This window comes from Pteropus medius, unplaced genomic scaffold (genome assembly GCF_902729225.1).
Source record: "Pteropus medius unplaced genomic scaffold, Ma_sr-lr_union100, whole genome shotgun sequence".
Taxonomy (NCBI): domain Eukaryota; kingdom Metazoa; phylum Chordata; class Mammalia; order Chiroptera; family Pteropodidae; genus Pteropus; species Pteropus medius.
In genome coordinates, this window is record NW_024345872.1 from 1,327,432 (window position 1) to 1,350,943 (window position 23,512).

Below are 23,512 nucleotides of genomic sequence, written 5' to 3' on the forward strand. Positions count from 1 at the left end.
GGTGGGTAGAGGGAGGGCGAAGTGGGTAAAGGGGATCAAATATATGGCAGCTGAAGGAACCTGGACTTTGGGTGGTAAACACACAATAGACTATACAGATGTCAAGTGATAACGTACACCTGAAAATTATATAATTGTATTAACCAATGTTACCCCAATAAACTTAATGAAAAAAAGTTAAAATAAAATAAATAATAATCCAGCTGTACTATCATTTTATCCCTGCATTAACATGAATGATCAAAAACAGACCCTAAATACTATGGTTGTTATTTTTGGTACTGGCTTTATTGCATTTTTTAACATTGGAAATCAATATTTACTTGTTGGTTATTATTGAACAATTATTTATATAGATGAGCATTCCTTAGATCTTCATGTCTGTTACTCTGAGTGTTTTTTCCCCTAGTTTTCTAAGGATTTTTATATTTATCATACATAGATATTTAAGTTTTTCAAACATTTTTTATTTACTGAGATGAGCACGTGATTTTTCTCCTTTAATCTATGTGAATTATATCAATTAGTTTTTTACAGCTTTTTTGAAACATAATAAACAATTAGTTGCTCATATTTACAGTGTAAAATTCAATGAATTTTTTCAATTATATTTGGAATACACTAATATATTAGTTTCAGTTGTATGGCATAGTGATTAGAGATCTATATAATTCAGAAAGTGATCACTTCACTAAATCTAGTACCCCTCTTCACCTTTACATATGTATTACAACATTATTAACTATTTTTCTTATGCTACGCTTTGTATCTCCATGACTATTTTGTAACTATCCACTTGTACTCTTAATCCCTGTGCCCTTTTTCACCGTCCCCCCAGCCCCTTCCCATCTAGTAACCTTCAAAAATTTCTCTCTATGACTTTGTTTCCATTTTTGTTGTTGTTTATTCTTTAGATTCTGCATGTACGTGAAATCACATGGTATTTGTCCTCATCTGTCTTACTTCATTTAATGCAATACCTTCTAGGTCCACCATGGAAATATCTTTTTCCATCCCATTACTTTTCGTTGTCTGTGTCTTTAAATATGAAGTGAGTCTCTTGTAGACAGTATCTGTAGGTGTCTTGTTTTCTTATCCATTCAGCCACTCTATATATTTTTTGGAGCATTTAATTCTTTTTCATTTGAAGTACTTGTTGATAGATACGTAGTTATTGCTATTCTTTATTCATATTTTTGAAACATGTTTTTTCTTCATCTGAAAGAAATCCCTCCAACATTTCCTGTAATACTGGCTTGGTGATGAACTCCTTTAGCTTTTTCTTGTCTGGGAAGCTCTTTATCAGTCCTTTGACTCTAAATGATAGCTTTACTAGATAAAGTAATCTTGGTTGTAGATCCTGGGTTTTCATCACTTTGCATACTTTGTGCCTAGCACTTCTGTCCTGCAAAGTTTCTTTTGAGAAATCGGCTGCCAGTATTATGGGCGCTCCCATGTAGGTAACTAACTGCTTTTCTCTTGCTGCTTTTAAGATTCTGTCTTTATATTTAACCTTTGACATTTTAATGATGATGTGTCTTGGTGTGGCCTCATTGGTTTCACCTTGTTTGGGACTCTGAGCTTCCTGGGGTTGTATGTCTCTTTCCTTCATCAGGTTAGGGAAGTTTTCCATCATTATTTCTTAAAATAGTTTTCCAATTTCTTGCTCTCTCCTCCTTCTGGTACCCCAGAATACGAATGTTGTTACATTTGATGTTGTCCCAGAGGCTCCTTAAATTATCTTCATTTTTTTGGATTATTTTTTCTTGTTGCTGTTATAATTGGGTATCCTCTGCTACCCCATTCTCTATATCAGTAATTCGAACCTCCGTTTTATCCACCGTTGATTCCCTGTAATATACACTTCATCCTAGATAATGTGTTCTTCATTTCTGACAGGTTTCCTTTTATAATTTCCATTTCCATTTGTATGTTTTTTATTTCTTTGTTAACGTTCTCACTCAGTTCATCTATACTTCCTTTAAGTTCATTGAGCATCTTTATAATCATTGTTTTGAACTCTGCATCCATTAGATCATTTGACTCCATTATTCCTGGATCTCTGTTCTGTTCTCTCACATGGTTTCTGCTCCTTTGTATTCCCATTTTGGCTACCTTTCTGTGTCTGTTTCTAAATCTCCCAGTCTTATTAGCATGGCTTTGTGTAGTAGGTGTCCAACAGCACAGTCCTGAGAGGGGTTCAGCTGTAGGCCAAGTTTAGCCTCAGCCTGTGCCCCTCCAGGAAAAACTGTTAAAATTCAACAAGCAATCCACAGATGCTGTGCTTTTAGTTGCCTGTAGAGGCCATGCCAGAAAACAAGGCCAGCTACTACCACTGTGGGGCTTGGAGCTGCTCAGCAAGGGGCATAAGACACACCGAGGACACAACTGGATGTGACTTTGGTAGGTCTGCGAGTAGGATGAGGTGGAGTTTCAGAGAATCCTCAGGGTGGAATTACCTCTGTTATCCAGTTTGATGACATCTCAGCTATGGCAGCGCTGCGTCCACACTCTGGGAGGAAGGTGGGCTCAAAAGAGGAACAATGGATACCGCCAGCACTTCTGCCTGGGAGAAAACCTTGGCTCCGGCCCTCACTCCAACAACTCAGTGTCCCCCTGTAAGTCTCTGGTGCCCTCTGAGCAGCCAACCTGGTGCTGTTGCTCAGAGCAAGCAAGTCCGTCACCACAAAAATCCAGTTATGAACACAGCCACTTTAAAAGGAACATCTGCAGCTGCCGGCTGCAACTGCTGTAGGCTCTGTACCCCTCAGCTATTCGAGACCAGGGGGCCTTGCATCTTCAACCCCTCCTACCTCCTACCATTACAGGGTGATTTTTTTATTTCTCTCCCTAGTTATAGGGCTTCTGTTCTTCTAGACCCCAGGTGACTCTGTTTGCTGTTTGCTCCATGTTTCCATCACAACTTTGGTGTGGTCTCAAGAGGAGATGTACAAAGCCTCTATCATCTATGCCATTTTGCCTGGATTCATTCTGAGTATTTCGAGTCAGGAGATTGAACAGGGAAGAAACATTTATGAGCTTGCTTGTATTTAGTATTTGCAGAGCTGTATTAATACCATATCCATATGCATGCTTTAATCTTATGGTATACAAAAACCCTTTTCTGTTTGACAACCTGGCAGTCAATAAATTGACAATCTGCCCAGTACAAATCAAAAGCTTTAGTAGAAATTATTTGATTTTTTTAAATGTATTAATTGATTTCAAAAACATTGAACCTTAAAATAGTAAGCAAATATCTCACTGTTTTTTAGTTTAGTGGAAAAGGAAAATATTTTTTTTTAATTTTATCCTGTTTAAACCATGACCTGAATTTATCTCTGAAGTTTGACAGGTCCTAGCTACCAAATTGTAAATGATTCTACTTCTTTGTAAAAAAAGTAGTTCCCTTCTATCCTTACATATGTACATATGCCATTTCCTTTATATCATTTCTGTAGGAAAACGATGAGAAGTTAATATCTCATTTTTAACTTTGTTTTTGTCATAAGAGTACGAAAACAGCATCAGAGCCTCCTTTGGCTCCTCCTGTGTCTGAAGAAGAAGACGAAGAAGAAGAAGAGGACGAAGATGACAATGAGCCCCCACCAGTTATTGCACCAAGACCAGAGCATACAAAATCAGTAAGTTAAAAGTAACTATTTCCAAATGATTCAAAAGATGTCCTTTGGAACTTAGAGTCAGAATCTAGTTAATCAACTAGTTCCTATTGAGCATCTACTATGTCCTCAGAACTTGGGGACACAAGATCAACACATGACAATTAGAGAATAATACCTAACGATATACAAATAATTGCTAAGTTATAAAACTGCTGCAGAGGTTAAGATAGAGAAGGAAATCCACATGAATCAGGTAGGAAGACTTGCATAAGCAGATGTATGAGTACCAGGATTAGCACAGCATATATATGGGTCTCAAAGGACTAGCTCCTAAGAGTTTTCAAGGGCAGTGTACTTGAGGCAGGGTAAGGGGAGGGATGGAAGGCAGACAGAGCACAGAGGATTTTTATAGCAGAGAAAATACTCTTCACGATACCATAATAATGGATACATACTGTTATACATTTGTCCAAACCCATAGACCATTCAACACTGAGAGTGAACCGTATGTCAACTATGGACTTTGAGCGATTATGATGTGCCAATAGGTTCATCAGCTGTAACAAATGTTCTCTCTGGTGAAGGGATGTTGATAATGGGTGAAGTCATGCATGTGTGGGGTCAGGGGGTACATGGGAAACCTCTGTACCTTCTCAAGTTTGCTGTGAACCTAAAACTGCTTAAAAAATTTGTCTTGATTTTTTAAAAAATCTCACTGATATGACAGTGTCTTGACTTCATGCTCTTACCTTGGTCTGCTGTTTTAATTGTAGATTTTTTTTTTGTCTTGAAGATCTACACTCGTTCCGTGGTTGAATCCATTGCTTCACCAGCAGCACCAAATAAAGAGGTCACCCCACCTTCTGCTGAGAATGCCAATTCCAGTACCTTGTATAGAAACACAGATCGACAAAGGAAAAAATCCAAGATGACCGATGAGGAGATCCTAGAGAAGCTAAGTGAGTTTTTTTTTGCCATCATTACTTTCTTTATGTAATGGTTTCTCATAAAGTAGAATGGGATCGATCCTTTAGAATTTCAAACCTGCTTGTATAGACTCTAGGCTCCCCGAAGGCATGAGATGTAAAGTTTGGGACTCACTGTACATTCCAGATCGCTCCCTTTCTCACATTCCTAATGTGACAGAAACTAAATATTTTCGCTTGAAAAAAATCAATTAAGCTGAAAAGTTGACAAAATTAATTAAGTAGTTTTATTTTAAGATTATACTCCCTGAATACAGTAGTCTTATGTCATATCTTATTGATCATATCCCAAGTGCCCCCAACTGATCAATCATGATAAGTCAATCGAAGCCCAACACTGTCAATTAAAACCGACAACTGTTATAACATAGCCCTTTCCCTTAATTTAGGAGCATTTCTATGTGGAGAGGGGACAGGGTCAGCAAATGCTAGCAGCAAACAAATACATCTTTACTGTGTTCCTATTTGTCTGTTCTATGCCATAATCTTGGGATAAAACGATAGAAAAATAATTTCCTGCCATCAAGAAACTTACAATTTTATTTGGAAGATAAATGTTAATAGTGTGATACATTTAGAGCCATCGTCTTTTATACAAATTTCTATCTAAAAAAAACTTCAGAAAAGGAAGAGAATGCCCATTTTGCCCTCTAAAGGACATTTGCCAATGTGTGGAGACATGTTTATTTTCACAACACAGGGAGTACTACTGGCACCTAGTGGGATAGGCGAGGGATGTTTCTAAATACAATGTAAATGACAACCCCTCTCCTTTCCCCTCTGCAGCAAGGAATTATTCAGCTCCAAATGTGAACAGTGCTGAGGTTGACACATTCTAAGGTAGATGCATTTGGAAAGGCAAAGGTTCAGGTTGCAGCTGTTAGTGACCCCTCAGAACTGGAATTGCTGGACTTTAGCCAGCTGATATTACATGATTATGCATCTAGTACTATTGCCAACTATTTGCTCTAATAACAACAGTAATAATTACCATTTATTGAGCACTTTCTGTGCTGGCCACTTTATATATATTATCGGGTTTAATTTTCACAATAATCTCCTTTGGTAGATTTTAATAGCCTCATTTTACAGATCAGTGAAAGTAAGCCTCAAAAAGCTAAAGTGACCAGGTCACTAAACTAATGAATGGCAAAGCCAAAGTTTGAACTCAAATTTGTTTGCCTTTAAATTTACACTGTTTCCATTATCCACTTGGCATCTGCATATCTCAAGTGTCTATATGTGGAAAAAGGAAGGAAAAAATGAAAGAATTGCCCGGATAATTTCAGTTCAATTATTCAGACAATTGCCTCAAATGTTTTTCCTTTTACTTTGGACATGTGGACATGACCTATGAGATTATATTAGATTTTTAAACTCTTAACAGCCTCGCTTTAGTAAAAATGACTGTTATTTGGTACCTGTTTCAAATCTCAATAGATTTATTATAATTAAAATGTGTTTATAGCTTTCTCAAGTTTAGTGACAGAGAAACAAGCATTATTTTCCAGGGCGAGAGTCATGCTTTGCTTGCAAGCTGTAATGGATTCAGAGCTATGGTCTTTATAATTTGTTGTTTACTCTGTCCTGCACTGAGCAACATGATGAAAAAGAAAAAAAAAACTACCTTCGATTATATTTTATGGACATATTATTTATTTTTATTATTATTAAAAATTATTGGGATGACATTGATCAACAAAATCCAGTAAGTTTCAAGTGTACAATTCAAAGTACATCGTACCTTAAATAAAGGATTGTTTTCTTCTCTGCTGGACAATGCTTGGGCCTAGAAAGAATCATTTTTCCTCTAGACAGTGGGCTACCTATAACTGCCAACTTTACCTTGTGCTTACAAGATCTTGACAGGGAAAACCTGTGGAGAAAGGGGAGAGTGCTTCTCATGAATCAGATCTAGGCTGAGCTATACTGCAAAGTCAGTCTTTCTTGTTCCTGTTCCACCAGCACTCTTATAACTACATATTAGTACTCTGTCTATAGGATGGATTTTATATAACTCTACCAGTGGCTAAAAGGACAGGACTGAAGTCAGACAGGGCCAGACTCCAATTTCAAGCCCACTGTTAACAGCTTTCTCACTTTGGGCAAGGTATTTAATTTTTCTGGACCTCTTATTCCTCGTCCAAAAAAATGGAGATAATAATAGTACCAAATTCATAGCATTATGATAATTAAATGAGAAAAATGCATGTAAAAACCTCAGCAACAGTACCTAGTACACAATAGATGCTCAGTAAATGGTAGTAACTGTTTTATCCCATGATTATAAAGCCTTGATAAGATAGTACAATGGGACAGGCTTTGAAGTGAATCATAGCTGAATCTGAGTTATAAACCTAGACAAGCTGTGTATCCTTAAGTAAGTGACTCAACGCTGAACTTCACTTCTTTCATCCGAAAAATGAAATAATAATATTACCAATATAATCGGGATTTTGTGAAGATTAAATGAGGTATAAGGTAGGTAAGACACCTAGCACAATATATAGTAGCATAAAATAATTATGCTTTTTTTTTTTTGGTAAAATGTTGAGGACCATATTTTCAATATAGAAAAATTGGGGCATGGAGTCTTCCAGTGGAACAGAATGTTTGAAACTAGTAATAATCCAAGATGTATGGTCCCTCCCTGTACTGAAGTCATTGAGGACCTCGGAACCTAGGCCCTCATTGGAGCTTGGGGAAAGAATAGAGAAGTCTGTGCTCGGAGGTAAAGGAGATAGGAAAAGGAGACAGGGAAGTAAAGGAATGACCTATAGCCCATACCAGAGTAGACACTGCCCCCTACCATAAGCATGGGGATTGATGAGAGTTGCCTCATCTTTAGTCTCAGATCAGATTACTATGAGGTGGGTAGCTTAGACCACAGAGCCTCCAGGCTATTTATCTTCCATGTAGATACTGATCGTGGGGGCCAGACCATTAGATCACTAGTGGCTGAAATGAACCGATCATCTTTCAGTTTTACACAGACAGATAACCTGGGTCTGGATTGTTCACTGCGGTCTGTCTGAATCTGTTAGAAAATAAAGAAACCCCTACATTTCAGTAAAAATTTTCAAAAGCCGCTGTCAACAAAATTGTGCAATGCAGGAAATTTGTCTTTAGCCTCTCCCTTCTGGGCCCTACAATCACCTTTTCCTCTCATCCTTCCCATCCCAAGTATTCCCCACTCAAAACTCTTTCTCCTAATTCTTCCTCAGATAGACTTAATATTAATTTAGAGAATTATTTTACTTTTTCTCAGGAATCAAAACCTTCATTATGCTGAAGTTATAATGTACTAGTTGGAGTTCAACTTAGTTTAATATGTAGGAGAATACATAGATGGGCTTTCTTGCCACTGAAACCACATCATGAATCCTTTTACAAATACTAGTATTAGTGATTTCTTAAATCCTGTATTTTAAAATGAATAGTCTGTTTCTCATTTAGGAAATTGCTCTGGTAGAAAATGTTCTGGCATTACTATCATTTTTCCCCTTTTGACTTTAAGTTGGGGATCTTTGCCACTTTTTTTTCCTATTGTGTCACCATGATTTTTCCTTTCTTTACTAAAATTTATAAAAGCAAATAAGCAAATTATAAAGGCTATGATGAAAGAGGTCACTTTACAAACTTGTTTTGTCATTCAGAATTGTAGACAAGGCTTCCTGTGCACTTGTCTAACATCAGTAGATGGCAGCACACATTTTCCTATGAAGGGTTATGGGTGTGAGGAACCATTTTATTTGAATAGCAGTTAAATTCAGAAGCAGGATCTCATCAAAATGGTTGTTTTTGGTAATCCTCATAAAAGAATTTATTTCTATTTTTTTCACCCTGCATAACATGGAAATAAATACTGAATATTTTACTGCCATAAAACCTCATTAACTAAACCCTGCCAATTGGAATTGGTCATAATTTAAGAAGTGGCTTGGGCTAAAGCTTATTTATTTTTGTTCAGTCTATAAAAAAGACTTTGCTCAGCAACTTAATATATAACTTTCTTAGAAGGCTATAAACTGATTTTTAAAACTATGGTTTCAAGCGATTTTAAAATCTTATTTCATTTTAAAACACACACACACACATACACACACACACACACACTCACTTACTTATGGCATACGCGCGCACTTTTAAAATATCCAGACCTTTACATATTAAAAGCTGACTTAAATAAGAATAGCTCTCAGTGATGTGGAAATCTGTGAGACAATTTGAAAAATGAAATAGCAATTTAGAAATTGCTAAATTTGTGGCATTCTATAGATATAAGTAAAATGCATTCTTCAATCCCTCTCTTAAAATATAGGATGTTTATAAAAGGAAATGCCTATTTTTATTTGAGTTTAATTCAACAGACTTTTATTGAATACCCAGTATAGTCCACACACAGCATTCTGTGAAGAGGCGCTGAAGATATACAGATGAATAAGACATGGCTTCTGTCCTTAATACACAGTCTGATAAATAGATGTAGATATAGGATGTATTGAGTACAGAGAAAGAGAGCAAGAGCAAAAGCAAGAGAGGCAGAAAGAGGGAGAGAAGGTACAGTAGTAGTACATAGAAGGAAAATTATTAACTTTACTTGAAAGAATCTTAGAACTGGTAACATCAAAGCTGAGTTAAAGAATAAGTAGGAACTTACCAGGAAGAAAACTTAAGAAGGAAATTACAGGCAAGGAATAGCATATAAAGAAGGTATGAAGGTATATACCTGGGAACTCTAACTTATTCAATGTCTCTTGAATATAGTATTGGTGATGGACTGGAGTTTTAGGAGAGGAAGCTAAACTGTTAAGCAGGAGCTAGCTGGTCATGAGCTACAATTAATTTGTTATGGTTCTAGTGGGGAAGTCATGAGATGAGATGGGAAATAAAGCAGGAACCTTGCATTCCACGCCAAGGAGCTTGAGCTCCTGTAGGTGTTGTGTAAAGGACATCAAGGATTCCTCAACCAGAGAATCATATGATTAGATCTACCCTTAGAGCATCCTGACAGAAGTGTGAAGACTAGACTGACATGGACAGAGGCTGGAAATACAGAGTCCAGTTAGGAGGCTATTGAAATAGCCCAGACAAAAATTATAAGAGTCCAACCAGAACAGTAGTAAGGAAGGGACACATTCAAATAGTATCTAGGAGGTAAACAGTCATAAGCCCAGGACTCAGTAGACAACTGCATATGGGGAGTGAAGGTAAGGAATGAGTCAAAGATGATTCCCAGATTTCTTACTCAGGCTACTGAGTAGATGGATGGTAATAGTACCATTGACTGAGATTGAAAATACAAGAGAAAAAAATTATAATACAACTCACATATTGTGTAAGTCTTATTTAATCTAACTAAAACATGGACTTCTATTATAAAAAAACAACAAAACCCAATGGACAATCCATGAGTGGAACATTTAATTATTTTTTTAAAGTATACTGTCTACTGATAGGTCTAAATTAAGTTGTTCACTAGCCTATAAAATGGATCATTGTCTAAATTAACATGAGGTATTATCTGTAGCTCACAGTTTACTGCTTAAATATATATTTCTTATTCATTTAGTCAACAAATATTTTTTCAGTGGCAGCCACTATTCTAGGCACTGAAGTTACATGGATAAAAAGAATGTTTTTGCCCTCCAAAAGAAGCATGTTAAGTCTCAATATAAGCATTAGAGAAGACTCCACAAAGGAGGATGACTTATATTCAAGTGATAAATAAGAATTCATGAGTTAAACAGGAAAGGGAAAGGGAGAGCATCTGCAAAGACTTAAGCCTTGGATAGTGATAGTATCACTAGGATACAAAGTAGGAGGAATGAAGAAGAGAGGAATATGAGATTAGACTAGTTAGGTAGGAGCTAGATGATAAAGGGCTTTCTATGCCAGTCTAAGAAATTTGAACTTGATCCTGTAGTGAAGAGGAACTTTTGAGGCATTAAGAACAATGGATCAAAATTACTCTTAAGTATGTTGACCATGCATTTCAGTTTACCCAAGACAGTCTCAGTTTATGAATTTTATAGTTATCCTACTCCAAAGGCATTGTGGAAGAGGAATTAGAGAAGGCAGAGTTTAGAAGTAGGTAACGACTAGCATCATTGTTTAGACAAGAGATGATGAGGGCCTGAACAATTTCATTGTTCCTGGGCATGAAGAGGAGGGGGTGAATAAGAGTGACAATTAGGACATAGAATCTATGGACCTCCTTTTGATTAGTTAAGCTTCTCTTGTGCGTAAATCTTGTTTTACAAACTGACTCTACAGTTCTTTAGGATAGGAGCCATATTAGTAATGTATAACTCAAAAGTATTGATGCTGATATGTTTGCTTTCAAAGAGAAAGAAGGAAGGGCCAGAGACATCCAAATAAATGACTCCCTTCAAAGTATATCCGTTGAGAAGCTTCACCCTTATTCACATAATGCTATGGCTGAGAATTTTTCTACACCTATTTGAGCACTGTGTTGATGAGTCAATGTCAGTTTCTCGATTTATTCTGAATGATGGAAAGTATTCATCCTCTGAGTGATGGATTTGATATTTTGAAATAATAAAATCCTTTTTTTCCATATTTAAACATGATAAATTAATGATTTTCTTGTGTGGCTTTTAAACATACTCCACAATGTTTGGAGCAATCTATCAAAACAGAAAGTAGATTAGTAGCTGCCTATGGATGGGTTGGAGAGCTGAGGGGGATGAACAGTGAGTGATAATAGGTACAAGATTGTGTGTGTGTGTGTGTGTGTGTGTGTGTGTGTGTGTGTGTGATGAAATGTTCTAATATTAGATCATGGTAAAATTTAGTAAATTTGTACAACTCTAACAATTTACTAAAAGCCATTGAATTGTATACATTAAGTGGATGAACTTTATGGTATGGAAATCATACCACAGTAAAGCTGTTCAAGATGTTTGGAGTGCTACTAGGGTCCTAGATTCAGAGTTGTATTTTTTTAAAAGCATGAATGTTATTACTTTATAATTAAACTTTGTTCCCATCTCCATCACCCCTCACACAGTACTAGGTACATAGTAATTGCTTGATAGATATTTATTCAGTATAATTGAATGTAATATAGTGTTCAATTTCATTTCATTTCAGAGAAGATAGTGATTTTGTTAAATAATATGTAAAAGTTTTTAGATGGTTTTATCTCCTAATCTACAGTATAGTTTTATGGGGACTTTTAATAAATGTTGAGTTGTGACCAGTCCTTTATGTTTCCCAAACATCATCAATGTTTAATATAAACAGCATGGATTATTACTATTAATTTAATATATTACTATTTGTTATTTTAATAAAATGTATCATTATCCATATAAATTATAGAAATCACAATTTCTATGGAAATATTGTTCTAATGTTTTATTTGTCATTGACTCTGGTATCTTAATTTTTAGTATCACCTAAAGGGAAATCAATCAATTTTGATCCCTCTCTCTCTTTCCCTCTCCTCCCCTCCTACTCAGGAAGCATTGTGAGTGTTGGTGACCCAAAGAAAAAATACACAAGATTTGAAAAAATTGGTCAAGGGTAAGTGATTTTTATTTGAAATATCAGAAGATAAGCACCAGAGATATATATTAAAATTCAGTAACAACTTGGATTTCTAGTAAATTATGTTTCTCATTTCCTGGGTTATATTCATGTTTTACACCCTAAATGTCGGTCTTTCTGGTTGGCAGACAGACTATTAATTACCCAAGGAACATATCCTGCTGGAATCTTCACCATTGTTGGGCTGACAGTGATTTTTTTTAGGGACAGTTTGAGCCCACATATTTAGATGATTCAAACTGATTTCTCTAGAAAGGAAGTGGGGTTGTAGAAATTTTAATTTGTATGAAAACCCCCTTTATCTCTGCCCCTCCCCCCACATCTGTACGGATGTTATGCTTAAGATCCCATTTCACTGTCAAACAGGAAAGTGACAGAATGTGGGTAGGGAAAATCCTATTGAATGAGCCAGAGATGAACAAAATTGACTATCCAGGTAAGGACGAAATTGATCAATAACCCCTAAAAGAGATAGACTACATCATTTTCATCTCCTATACTCATTAAGAATAAAGTTTCCTAGGCCCCACTGCCAGAGATTTGATTCAGGACTATGGAATGGAGACCAGGAAACTGAACTTTAGATAAATTCCTCAGATAATCCTGATCATTAGCTAGACATGGGAACCACAGGACTAGATTATTCACTAGAGCTAAAGGTAGGAGTTACCAGTTCTACAAGTCAGCTATATAATTAGGCATGGTTCTGAAGCATCAATGTGAAACCAAGCTGGATGGCATGAGTAGGCAACAGCAATTGAAAGAGGGAAAATTTGGTTTAAAGAAAGATGAAGTGTTCTTAAGGGCTCTCTTTAAATGGGGAATGAGACAAATATTTAGGTGCACTAACTATTATTGTATGTCAGGAACCAGGATGGTACCTTAGAGGTGTCCTGAATGAGAACAAGAGGCTGTGAAGGAAGGGATACAGCTAATGTGCCTGCAAAATTGTGCTAGCCCTTCAGCCAATAGAGTCTGTTTTTGGGTAAGAGAATGTAGGATTTCTTCAGACACTTCACTGTTTTTTCCTAGGATTCTTAGGTTCAGAAAATTATATATTACATACAAGTTTGATTTCTATATTTTATTTCTTTCTCTCCCCCTAGATTTTTTATTAAAGTTTCTTTTGAAATTACCAACTTATCCCAGTAAATAAGGGAAGTCTTCATTAGAAATTTTGGCTAGAGGGTAAGAAGAGCATATCTTAACCCCTTACTTTTGGGGATTGTGCTTGGTGGGAATCAAGGTGAGAAGACCCTGAGAGGCAGAAACTCAGAAAGAAATATATAGCCAACCTTCATCTTCCATTAGGAATTATATAATGACGCTGCATTTCTAGGAGGCTAAAATATACACCTATTTGTGATTTTGGTTCTTTTTTGCATGTGTGTCATTTGGTATCTCTGATACTCTCACTTGATCATAAAAAAAAGTATTATGGTTTCTAGGGCCACCTTATTACCTAGCAAGTCAAATAGTATTCCTGCTCATTGCTCTAGAACAGTGCTATCCAATAGAATTTTCTATGATGATAGAGATGTTGTATATCTGTTCCATCCTATACAGTAGCCACTAGCACATGTGGCTATGGAGCACTTGTAAGATATTTAGTGCAAATGAAAACTATTTATTTAAATTTATTTGTTCTGCACATTTATTGATCATCAACTATGTGTCAGGCACTATGCTAAGTGCTAGAGAAATAAAAATGGGTATTGATGGTGTGAGCCCTCAAGGAACTTAAAGTCTATGTTGATAAATGCTTGACAGAGAGCTACATAAGGTGCAAGGAGAACATCAGAGACAAGCCTATTCAGTTCATCAGCAGAGCTGGCATTTATAGGCATTATTTCCTACCTAGAGTTTCCTTCTTAAGATCTGGTGGACTGGTTGTTTTACATAAGTAAGGAAGCCATACCTTCTCATGTCCATATGCAAGCCTCAGTTCACTCTCTTCATGCCCAAAGCCCAAAAACATAAACTCCACAAGGCAGATTGTGAAAACACAATATCATGTATTAAGGGGGTTTGGAAAGCAAAAGTTGGCTTTTACATTTTATTTTAATCTACTTAGTTCTTTGGTAGAGCTAACAATAGGAAAGAATACACAATCCACAGAGAAGTAGCATTCTAGATCTTTGCTATCCAATACAGTAGCCATGTGGCTATTGAGTATGTGAAATGTGGTTAGTACAAATTTAGATGTGTCATATGTGTAAAATAAGTACCCGATTTCAAAAAGTTAGTATGGAAAAAGGATACAAAATATCTCAATAAATTTTATATCTGTCATATATTGAAATGATACTTTACATACATTGTTTTAAATAAAATATGTTAAGATTAATTTTGTCTTTTAAACTTTTTAAATATAGCTCTCAGAAATTTTAAAATATGGCTCACATTATATATATATATACATATATATATGTGTATATATATATATATATATATATACACATATTTAACTTTTTAAAACATTAAGTTTATTGGGGTAACATTGATTAATACAATTATATAATTTTCAGGTGTACATTATCATTTGACATCTGTATATTCTATTGTGTGTTTACCACCCAAAGTCCAGTTTCCTTCAGCGACCATATATTTGATCTCCTTTATCCACTTCACCCTTCCCCTATCCCCCTATATTACATTATATTTCTAATGGACAGTATTGCTCTAGTTACAGGTTTAAATATGGAAGCTATTTATTTATTCATAAAATGGTATTTTTAAGAGTTGTTTTTTGGGGAGTGGGGAGTGGAAGACATTATAATTTTGTTTTGATTATTCATTCCCGCTAAGATTCAGCTGAGCCAAAACTAGCATTGAATTTAAAAAAGAGAGAGAAAAAAGAGATGGTTTCAAATATCTCCCAGATACCAGGTAATGGAGCAAGACTGATTTCTCTAAGAACAAAGATTAAGCCACTAAGCAACGTTGCATACCAAAGAGATTTCCCCTCCTGGTCGTTATTTATGCTTCTGACCTCTGATGATGCAAAAGGAAAGTTCTCTATTTCTGCATACCTCTGTAAAGATTTTATAATCTAAAATGAAAAATCAAAGCAGAAATCCTTCTTGCCACTGCAGAAAAGTCTGTTTTAAATTTCCAGAGTTCATCATTTTAAAGAATATCGAAACCAGTTTACTCATAGGCCAGATTTAAATTTTAAGTAAGTCCTTAGAGAGTAGGAAGTCTAATTTATTTCTCATTTTGCTTCCTTTAGTGTCTAGCACAGTGCTTTTATACTTAATAGGCCCCCAAAACAATTTTGTACAATTTTGGTCCATACCAATAGTTTACTTGGCCAAGGTCTAAGATTTACAGAGTTTCCCCTGTCAGCCTCCTCATCACTCTGGATCTGTTTTTGCCTCAATAAACATTTGTTGAACTAATGAGAATGTTTGATTTTCTAGTCCATCCCTTTCTCTGTCCTCTGTGGGGTTTTGTGTGTGTGTGTGTGTACCTTTCTCTTCCATTATCTGTGTCTCTCTTTTTCTCAATTTGTCCTTATCTCTTTGTTTCTCATAATGACTTAATCAGCCTCTCCACATGTGATTCTTTACCCCTTGTGTATTTTGGTGTGCTGCACGTCTATCTTTTTCATTCACCTTCTTCCATTCCCCATTTACACTACACACATACACACACACACACACACACACCACACCACACACACACTAGTAATCATAATATAAAGTTAAGATGCATTTTAAATAGCTTTTAACACACAATCGAGTAATTTAAATCTATTTACTGTAATGTTATCATTTATGTAACTTACTATTTTTTTTATTTTAGTAAATGTTTGCTCTCTTTTCTTAATTTCTAAAGTGAATGGTCAAAATATTGATTTATTTCTCTGTTGACCAAAACAAAATCCTTTTAAATTAATTTTTCTTTTACTTAAATTGCCCTTAATGGTTTCTTTTTGCCCCATGAATTATTAATCTAAATTAAACAAACTAGTTTCTACTTTCAATCGAGTATTTTCTTTTCATTAAATCTGTCTTTTATTGTTTTGCTTTACCTATTATAATGGTGATATTCAAACCTATGACAGTAATCATTTGGTGGTAAGAATAATCAGCCCCAGTACCCAATTTTCAGCTTCAGGGAGCACAACAGCTTATTCTAGGGAGCTGAACTTCAGGAGAACCTCTCCATTAATCACCCTCATCTACTTGGAAAACTAAATTTTTCTAGTATGGGTTTCTGCCATCCTAGCTTTCAGGACTGAGGCCAGAGAATTGGGCTCTGTCTTCCATAAATCAAGTTCAGAATTACATGTCTAATTATTTGAGACCATAGCTATGAGCTGAAGGTTAAAAATGACATTATTTCACCAGGTTTGTTGTAAAAAGTGTTCTATAATTAGCCTACAAAAATCTATATATTTTGATCAGATGTAAAGTTTAAAAAAAAGAAAAAGAGAAAGAATAAAAGCCTGATACCCCCTCCCCAAATTATCATTAACTCAACAACGTAAGTTTGTCATATGGTAGAGACAAGAATCTTCACTTTCTAAGATAGTTAAATAAAAGAACTTGTTTAATAAATGGGGCAGGGTGAGACAACAAAATCAAATATTTATTTTCAGTCAACAGCTATCATTGGCAAGCATGTGTAATTCCTGAATAAGCAGTAGCCATGTAACAGAGGGCTGAATTTACTAATGTTGGCAGCTGTACTCATAGATTTCTCATTAATGTATTTGAATTCATTTTAAGGTCTTCCACTAAGTGAGAATGCTCTGAAAAACAGACTCTTTTTCTCTTTCAGGTTCATATTTGTATTCTCTTCAACATAATAATAGGAAAACATTTTTGAGGCAGCAACTCAGAAGAAATGGTTTGGATCCAGTTTAACAAATAACTTTTTTTAAAAAAAAATTCAGCTAGCTTTTGTTGAGTGTAATGCACATAACATAACTTAATAGTTAAGAACCAGATTCTAGGAGCCACAGTGACCTCTATTCTCATTCTGTCTCTCTCTCTTTATTTCTCTCTCTGAACATCTGACTGGGAGAGAAGGAGAGTTGTATTAAGAAATAAGCAGGACCCCCTTCCCCTAATGCATGTACCTTTCCCCCATATGTTATACACTTTTCTTCATTGTCATCTTCACCATAGATCTCTTTCTTCCTGGCTGCCCCAGCCCTAACTGATCTTTTCTATGTTCTGTCTTTCCGAATCCTACAGCTTATATCTGCAATGGCATGTATACACCACTTATATCTTAACTTATCTAGACATTTAAAATGGCTTGAAACTTTGAAAACCATGGAAGAATAAAGGAAGAGTTTTTAGAAAATTTGAAGAAATAGAAAGAGCCCAGATTCTGAACTCAGAAGACTGTGAGCAAATTAATTAATTTTCTAAAAATCACTTTTTCTTATTCATAGTAAACAGAATGCACACATCTCATAATATTGTGAGAAATGAATGAGAGAAGGCATTTAAAGTGATTAGCACAGTATGTGGCACATAGTGAAGTGCTCTGCTCAGTAAATGCTAGTTATTATTAAAGAAAATGCACACCTACAGCTACTATTATATAGAGTGGAATATAGTCAGTATTGTAATTACAAAGAGCTACATAGACAGAGAGGAGGGACGAATCATTGATAGCTAAGATAGGGATATGATGAAGGATATGAGAAGGGTGCCTTTAAATAGTAACTTGAGAAGGTATAGGATTTAACAAGTGGGAATTATAGGAAATTTCATTTGAAGGAAACCAAATGAAATCTTCTTCAGACTGTAGGTTTCATTCACTTTGGTAACCCTAGGGCCTGCAGCAGTGTCTGGCACAGAGTAAAGAACTCAACAAATATGTGATGAATGCATATCGAAAATACCAGCAGAATTAAGTCAACAATACCAGTTCTATGGACAGTCAAAAGTACAGTTTGATGGGTGTTAACAGGAAATAATGCTAAAAAGATCTGTTGAGGCCGTGTTATAACAAATTGAGAGATACAAGCTACACTGTAAATCTGAGCTTAATTTTTTAAGACATAGTATAACATTCAAAGGTACACAGGAGTAGACAGTGAAAAGTGGCCCTCCAGCTTGTGTCTCTCAGTCTCTCAGGTATCCTGTACAAAAGAAACCTCCAGAAAGAAATTGTTACTCATTTCTAATGCAAAACTTGCATAGATTCTCTCTGTGTGTGCACACATATGCTGTAATATAAGGTGACACAATGAAATAATTTTTAAAAGTTATTTTGAGTCACCTGCATACATAAATTGTTGCATGTATAAATAAATGGTGAATGTTTACTTATGATGTTTAACTTGTTAATTCACTCTTATTTATATATTTAAAATCATACATTATCTGAAATAACATATAAATTAGGAGAGATTTTTCTACTCTCACATTTCATGAGCAGTATAATTCAAAATCTTACCATGCATCTTGAAATTTGTTTCTGTAATCATTAGAGCCCATTTTTGAATCACTTATCAGTTATCCAAGTACATCATCTGACTTCCATCTATGTTCTTTATATTTTTGAGTCCACATATGACTCTGTTCCTGGATATTTTTTCCTAGTCACAATTACCCATTCATATAACATTAAGATGATTGCTTTCTGAATCTGTCTTGTAGGTTTATATTTATATCTTCATGACATAATTCTCTACTATATTTCTTTATAAATTTCTATTACAAATTTTCAAACACAAAACCAGAAAGAAAAGTACAGGAACTCCCATATTCTTATTGCCAAAATTCAATATTTATCAATATTTTAATATAATCACAATGCCATTATAACACCTACAGAAATTTAACAATTGCTTGATATTATCTAACACCCAGTCTACAATCAGAGTTTTCCGCTTGTCTCAAAAACACAGTTCAGAAAAACACAATTATAAAAAAAATGCCATTGATTTGTGCACAACAGTATCCAAAGAAGATCCACACATTGTATTTGGTTATGTCACTTAAGTCTCTACTCTAAAGCAGTCCCCCTTCTTTTTCCACTACCATTGACTTGAAGAAACTAGTCATTGTTATAACACAGCCTCAACAGAATGTACCACATTCTGGATTTGTCTATTAATTTCATTTGATGTCATTTAACTTGCTCCTCTCTTCCTTGTATTTCCTGTAAGTAGAAGTTAAGTCTAGAAGCTTAATAAGGGTCAAGTTCAACTTCTGAAAAGATTTATTCATAAATGGTGCTATGTATTTCATATTATATCAGGAGGCACACAGTGTCTGATTGTCCTGTATTTGGGGGATGAGTAAATTGATTAGAAAAAAAATTCAATGGGTAACTGTCCCCTCCGATGCAAAGTTCCTGATCAGCCTTTCATCTAAGGTTTCATCTATTGGTGATTATTGCCCAAAACAATTATTTCATTAGGGATTACAAAATAATGATTTTTTAAAACTGTCATACATTCCACATTTACTAGCTATAATGTTTTTGTTGAGAAGGACTTTACCTCATCAGCCAGTCTTCGGTTACCCGAAAATATGGCCCATACAGAGAAATTCAGATAAATACTTGATTTTTTAATTGCCAGTTTTCAATATAAAGAGTTGGTACCCAAATTGCTTCCAAAAATATCCAATGAGAGGTATTTTGAATTTTTTAGTGGGATCAGGCATTCCCTTTTATTTTAAAAATATCTTTATAAACTCTTAGGTTTTTGTATTTTCAATTTGTTTCAATTAATTGTATTCACTATTATTTTTGATGGTCCAACTGTCCTATCTTTGAGACCTTTCACAGCACTGATTTTGAAAGTGACCTTTAAAAAGCTTGTCTGTGACATCTAACTCTTGTAGTTATGGGGTCATACCTTCAGAAATAACTTACTTACATCTTTTTTTTTTTTTACCAATTCAGACAGATACTCTCTATGGGCATCCAAAACTAGCATTGGTTGAAAATATTTCAACCTAATGTGTCTTTTCCAAACAGTATTTTATGGATAAAAATAAGTGAATATGAAGAATTACCACATTACTTGAGAGATTTTACAAGAATTTAAATATTAAAAAATTCCCTTTTTTTCCCTGAAGAAAAAATTTAGGGGAAAAAAAAACCCTTACTTTGTATTTGGGCATATATGGTACATTACTCTGTGTGTGTTTTTAACATAAGTGGTAACAAACTATCTCCTTTTCTGTTATGTGCCTATGTCGTAGTGATGGTTCCATGTCAGTACCTCATTCTTTTTAACAGATGCAATATTTTGTCCTTTCAATGTACTGTAATTTATTTAATCAGGCCCCAATTGATAGACATTTTGTTTCCAATATTTCGCTATTATAAAGGAGACTTCAGTGAAAAGCCTTACAAATAAGCTATGGCATACATATGCAAATTTATTATTAGGATAAATTCCTGAAAGTGGAATTGTTACATGAAAGGATGTGTGCATTTTTAATTTCCAAGTTGCCCTTCATACAGGTTGTTCCATTTAACACTCCCACCAACAATCTATGAGACTACTTATTTGTTCACACCCTCCTCAAAACAGCCATATTCATTTACTTGGGATTATAGGACTATAATGAAAACACATCCCCACACTGATTTTCAAGAGGAAAAAAATATTTATATGGCAAAACAAAAGGCTATCCTGAAGAATTCACCGGCCAATATAGTCCATGTATGTATTATGCCAAAGTATTTTTGTTGCATGTCTCATCTCTTTGTAGATTAAACCAGCCACACAGCTAAATATGTCAGAAAGTGACAACAGGAGTATTTCTTGAAATCATTGTTCTCCTATGCCTAAAGATACACATTTGGCCAAAGGAATTTTGTCTAACTTGGATCTTTGTCAATTGCTTAATTGTAAAGAATGAGAATATGATTACTCCATCAGTAATTGCAAACAACATTTTTTTTTTTGGCAAGCCCTCACTTCCTGTCCCTCTAAATTAGTTTTAGTTTTAAGGCTTGGGAAAGTAAAAATATCATGTTAGATATTTTCAGACTTATCTTTGCTACTCAATGAGGGGCCCTCTTCTTACTCTAATATGAAATTCCCATATTGAAGATGAGTAGTTTTGAAAGTTGTTTCTTAAAGGACTTGATGAATAGCAGGTTGCTTAAAGAACCTGATGAAGCAGTGTATAGCATAGAACTCAGAGATAAGTGCTGAGAATAAAACCTCTGACTTGTTTTTTCTAATTTACTTTTATTATTAGTTTTTCTTTGTTTAGGAAACTATGGGCAGGAGCAGAAGTGTCTAGTGTGCTTATGGAAATGATTCTTTGCATAGGACCATGCACCCAAAAAGTATTTGCTTCCTATTGGATCTATTCTGAGCTATACATGGTAGAACACTGCTATGAGATATAAATAGATGTAGTTTGAGCTTTATAATAGGCTTTGTGATGAATGAGATTGAAAATGCATTAGCATTTGTAAAGAACGTTTATGGAACAGTGAAAGATGCTCTTTGTTCTATTTAATGCTCTTAAATGCACTGAGTTGTTTGCTCTCCTTGTAAAGAAAGATGATGCCACTTAATCAACCACTGTTAGCAGAGATTGCACTTTGTTTTTTCTAACCATAGTAATGAGCTTGTATTAAGCCACCTGCCCCCCTTGCCTGACTAAGTGAAACCAATGGTGTATACTGTGAAACAGCTGCTTAGACTTAATGTTGGAATGAGTAGTTGAGAGTTATCTGACCTTTTGAGGGATTAAGCCCTGTAACTGTGACCTCATTATCACTGGGCTATAACCCACTGCGCTCCCTGGCCCCACACCCATAATGTGTTACAGCTTAATTTAAAATTAAATGAGCACGAATACTCTGGGAAGAGTTATGCCCTAGCTTAAGAACAGAAAATTCCCTATCCCATTTTATAATCCTCATAATTAAAGGTTATACCACCCAGCCCTGTCTACATTCCATGTACTTAGAAAGGGACTGAGAAAACATGACTTTTAAATATTTTTTTTAAATTTAGCGGTACATTTTCGAGAGGCAAATCATACAAACACTCTGAAATTCTCTCATTCAGTTATTGCATATAATGGTGACACTGTTCATGTCTATTCCTGAGCTTTAAAAGGCATATGTCTCAACAAAACAAGTAAATGTCTGATAGTATTGAACAATATAATATCTATGTATTATTTACATCAAGTGCATTAATATACCAAGACAATGTCTAGAGAGGGCCCTATAAGTAATAACTGTATCTTAAACACCCAGCAGAAGATAAAGTTCAATCCTAAAAACTAATCCTAGGCTCAGTCCACTCTTGCCACATGACCAAATCTTAACTAAGAAAACAGAAGAACCGTCTTGTATGGTTATGTCAAAGGAATCAAATGTACCATGATCAGGGACAAAGTAAATGGCTTTCAAGGGACAAAAGGACAAAGTGAGCAGAAAATTAGAGACAGGAGAAATATTTTAGGGACGTGTCTTAGATACAAATGTGGACTTTGGGAAGTACCAGACTTGCACTTAGCATTAAAGTAAAAATGCTGAAGATTTATAACAGAGCATGAAATGGTGGTTAAGCACATGAGCTGTGGAGTCAAACTAATGATTTTTTAGCTTAGCTGCTAACTGTGTAAACTTGGACAAGTTGCTTATTATTTCCCAGTTCCAGTTTCATCAGTTGTAAAATGAAGGTGCTAGAACTTACTTCATATGATTGTTATAGAATGAGAATAAAGTGAGATCATTCATTCACAGAGATCAGGCAGAAGGCAAGTCTCCATAAATGATATAGCCTTTTCTAGTAGCAGCAGCAATAGGAATAGATGTAAAAAAATTATCCTAAATGTGGATTAAACCCCTGACTGTAATCTCATTAACATTAGATTTATACTTATAAAACTTTAAATGTGAATATTACCTATTCTTTGGTTCCATCACTCTTATTCTACAAGGTTCTCCTTGGACTCTGTTGAGCTGTGTAGTCCTCTTGCCTTTTTCTTTCTCTCCCAGTCTATGAGCTCCCTACTAGCCTCTATTCATTGCCCTTCTTCCCCTCCTCTAATTTCCATACTGAAATGAGAGTAATTTATCTACGTTATAAATCCTACTATGTTGCTGTTTTGGCAACTACTCATGATCGTGGCTTGACATTGACTCTTAGCAGGAAACATCAAAACCTGATGTAGATTACTGATAATTAAATGGACTTAGGATAAACAGTAAATTGTTTTTTCTAGACCCTTCAGAATAGATGCCGATGTTTCCATTTGAGTATTAAGTGGTTGACCAGGTCAGGGAGAAATTGTTGATAAAGCATTTAAAGTGATGTTAAGAACCCAGCAGTATATACCACGTTGTAATTGATGATGAGGTCCAATG

General features: G+C 35.1%; 1 protein-coding gene across 13 annotated transcripts in view; it reads left to right on the forward strand.

Annotated features, from left to right (window-relative positions):
* Positions 1-23,512, forward strand: part of PAK3 (p21 (RAC1) activated kinase 3) — a 279,838-nt gene that overhangs the window by 219,751 nt on the left and 36,575 nt on the right. For all 13 annotated transcript variants that reach the window (XR_005655430.1, XM_039874753.1, XM_039874755.1 and 10 more), the window contains 3 exons: positions 3,513-3,644; positions 4,417-4,582; positions 12,097-12,160. Coding sequence is in view for 12 of the 13 variants with exons in the window: in XM_039874753.1 (XP_039730687.1) it covers positions 3,513-3,644; positions 4,417-4,582; positions 12,097-12,160 (362 nt within the window). In the remaining variant the exon portion in view is untranslated. The remainder of the gene's footprint in view (positions 1-3,512; positions 3,645-4,416; positions 4,583-12,096; positions 12,161-23,512) is intronic.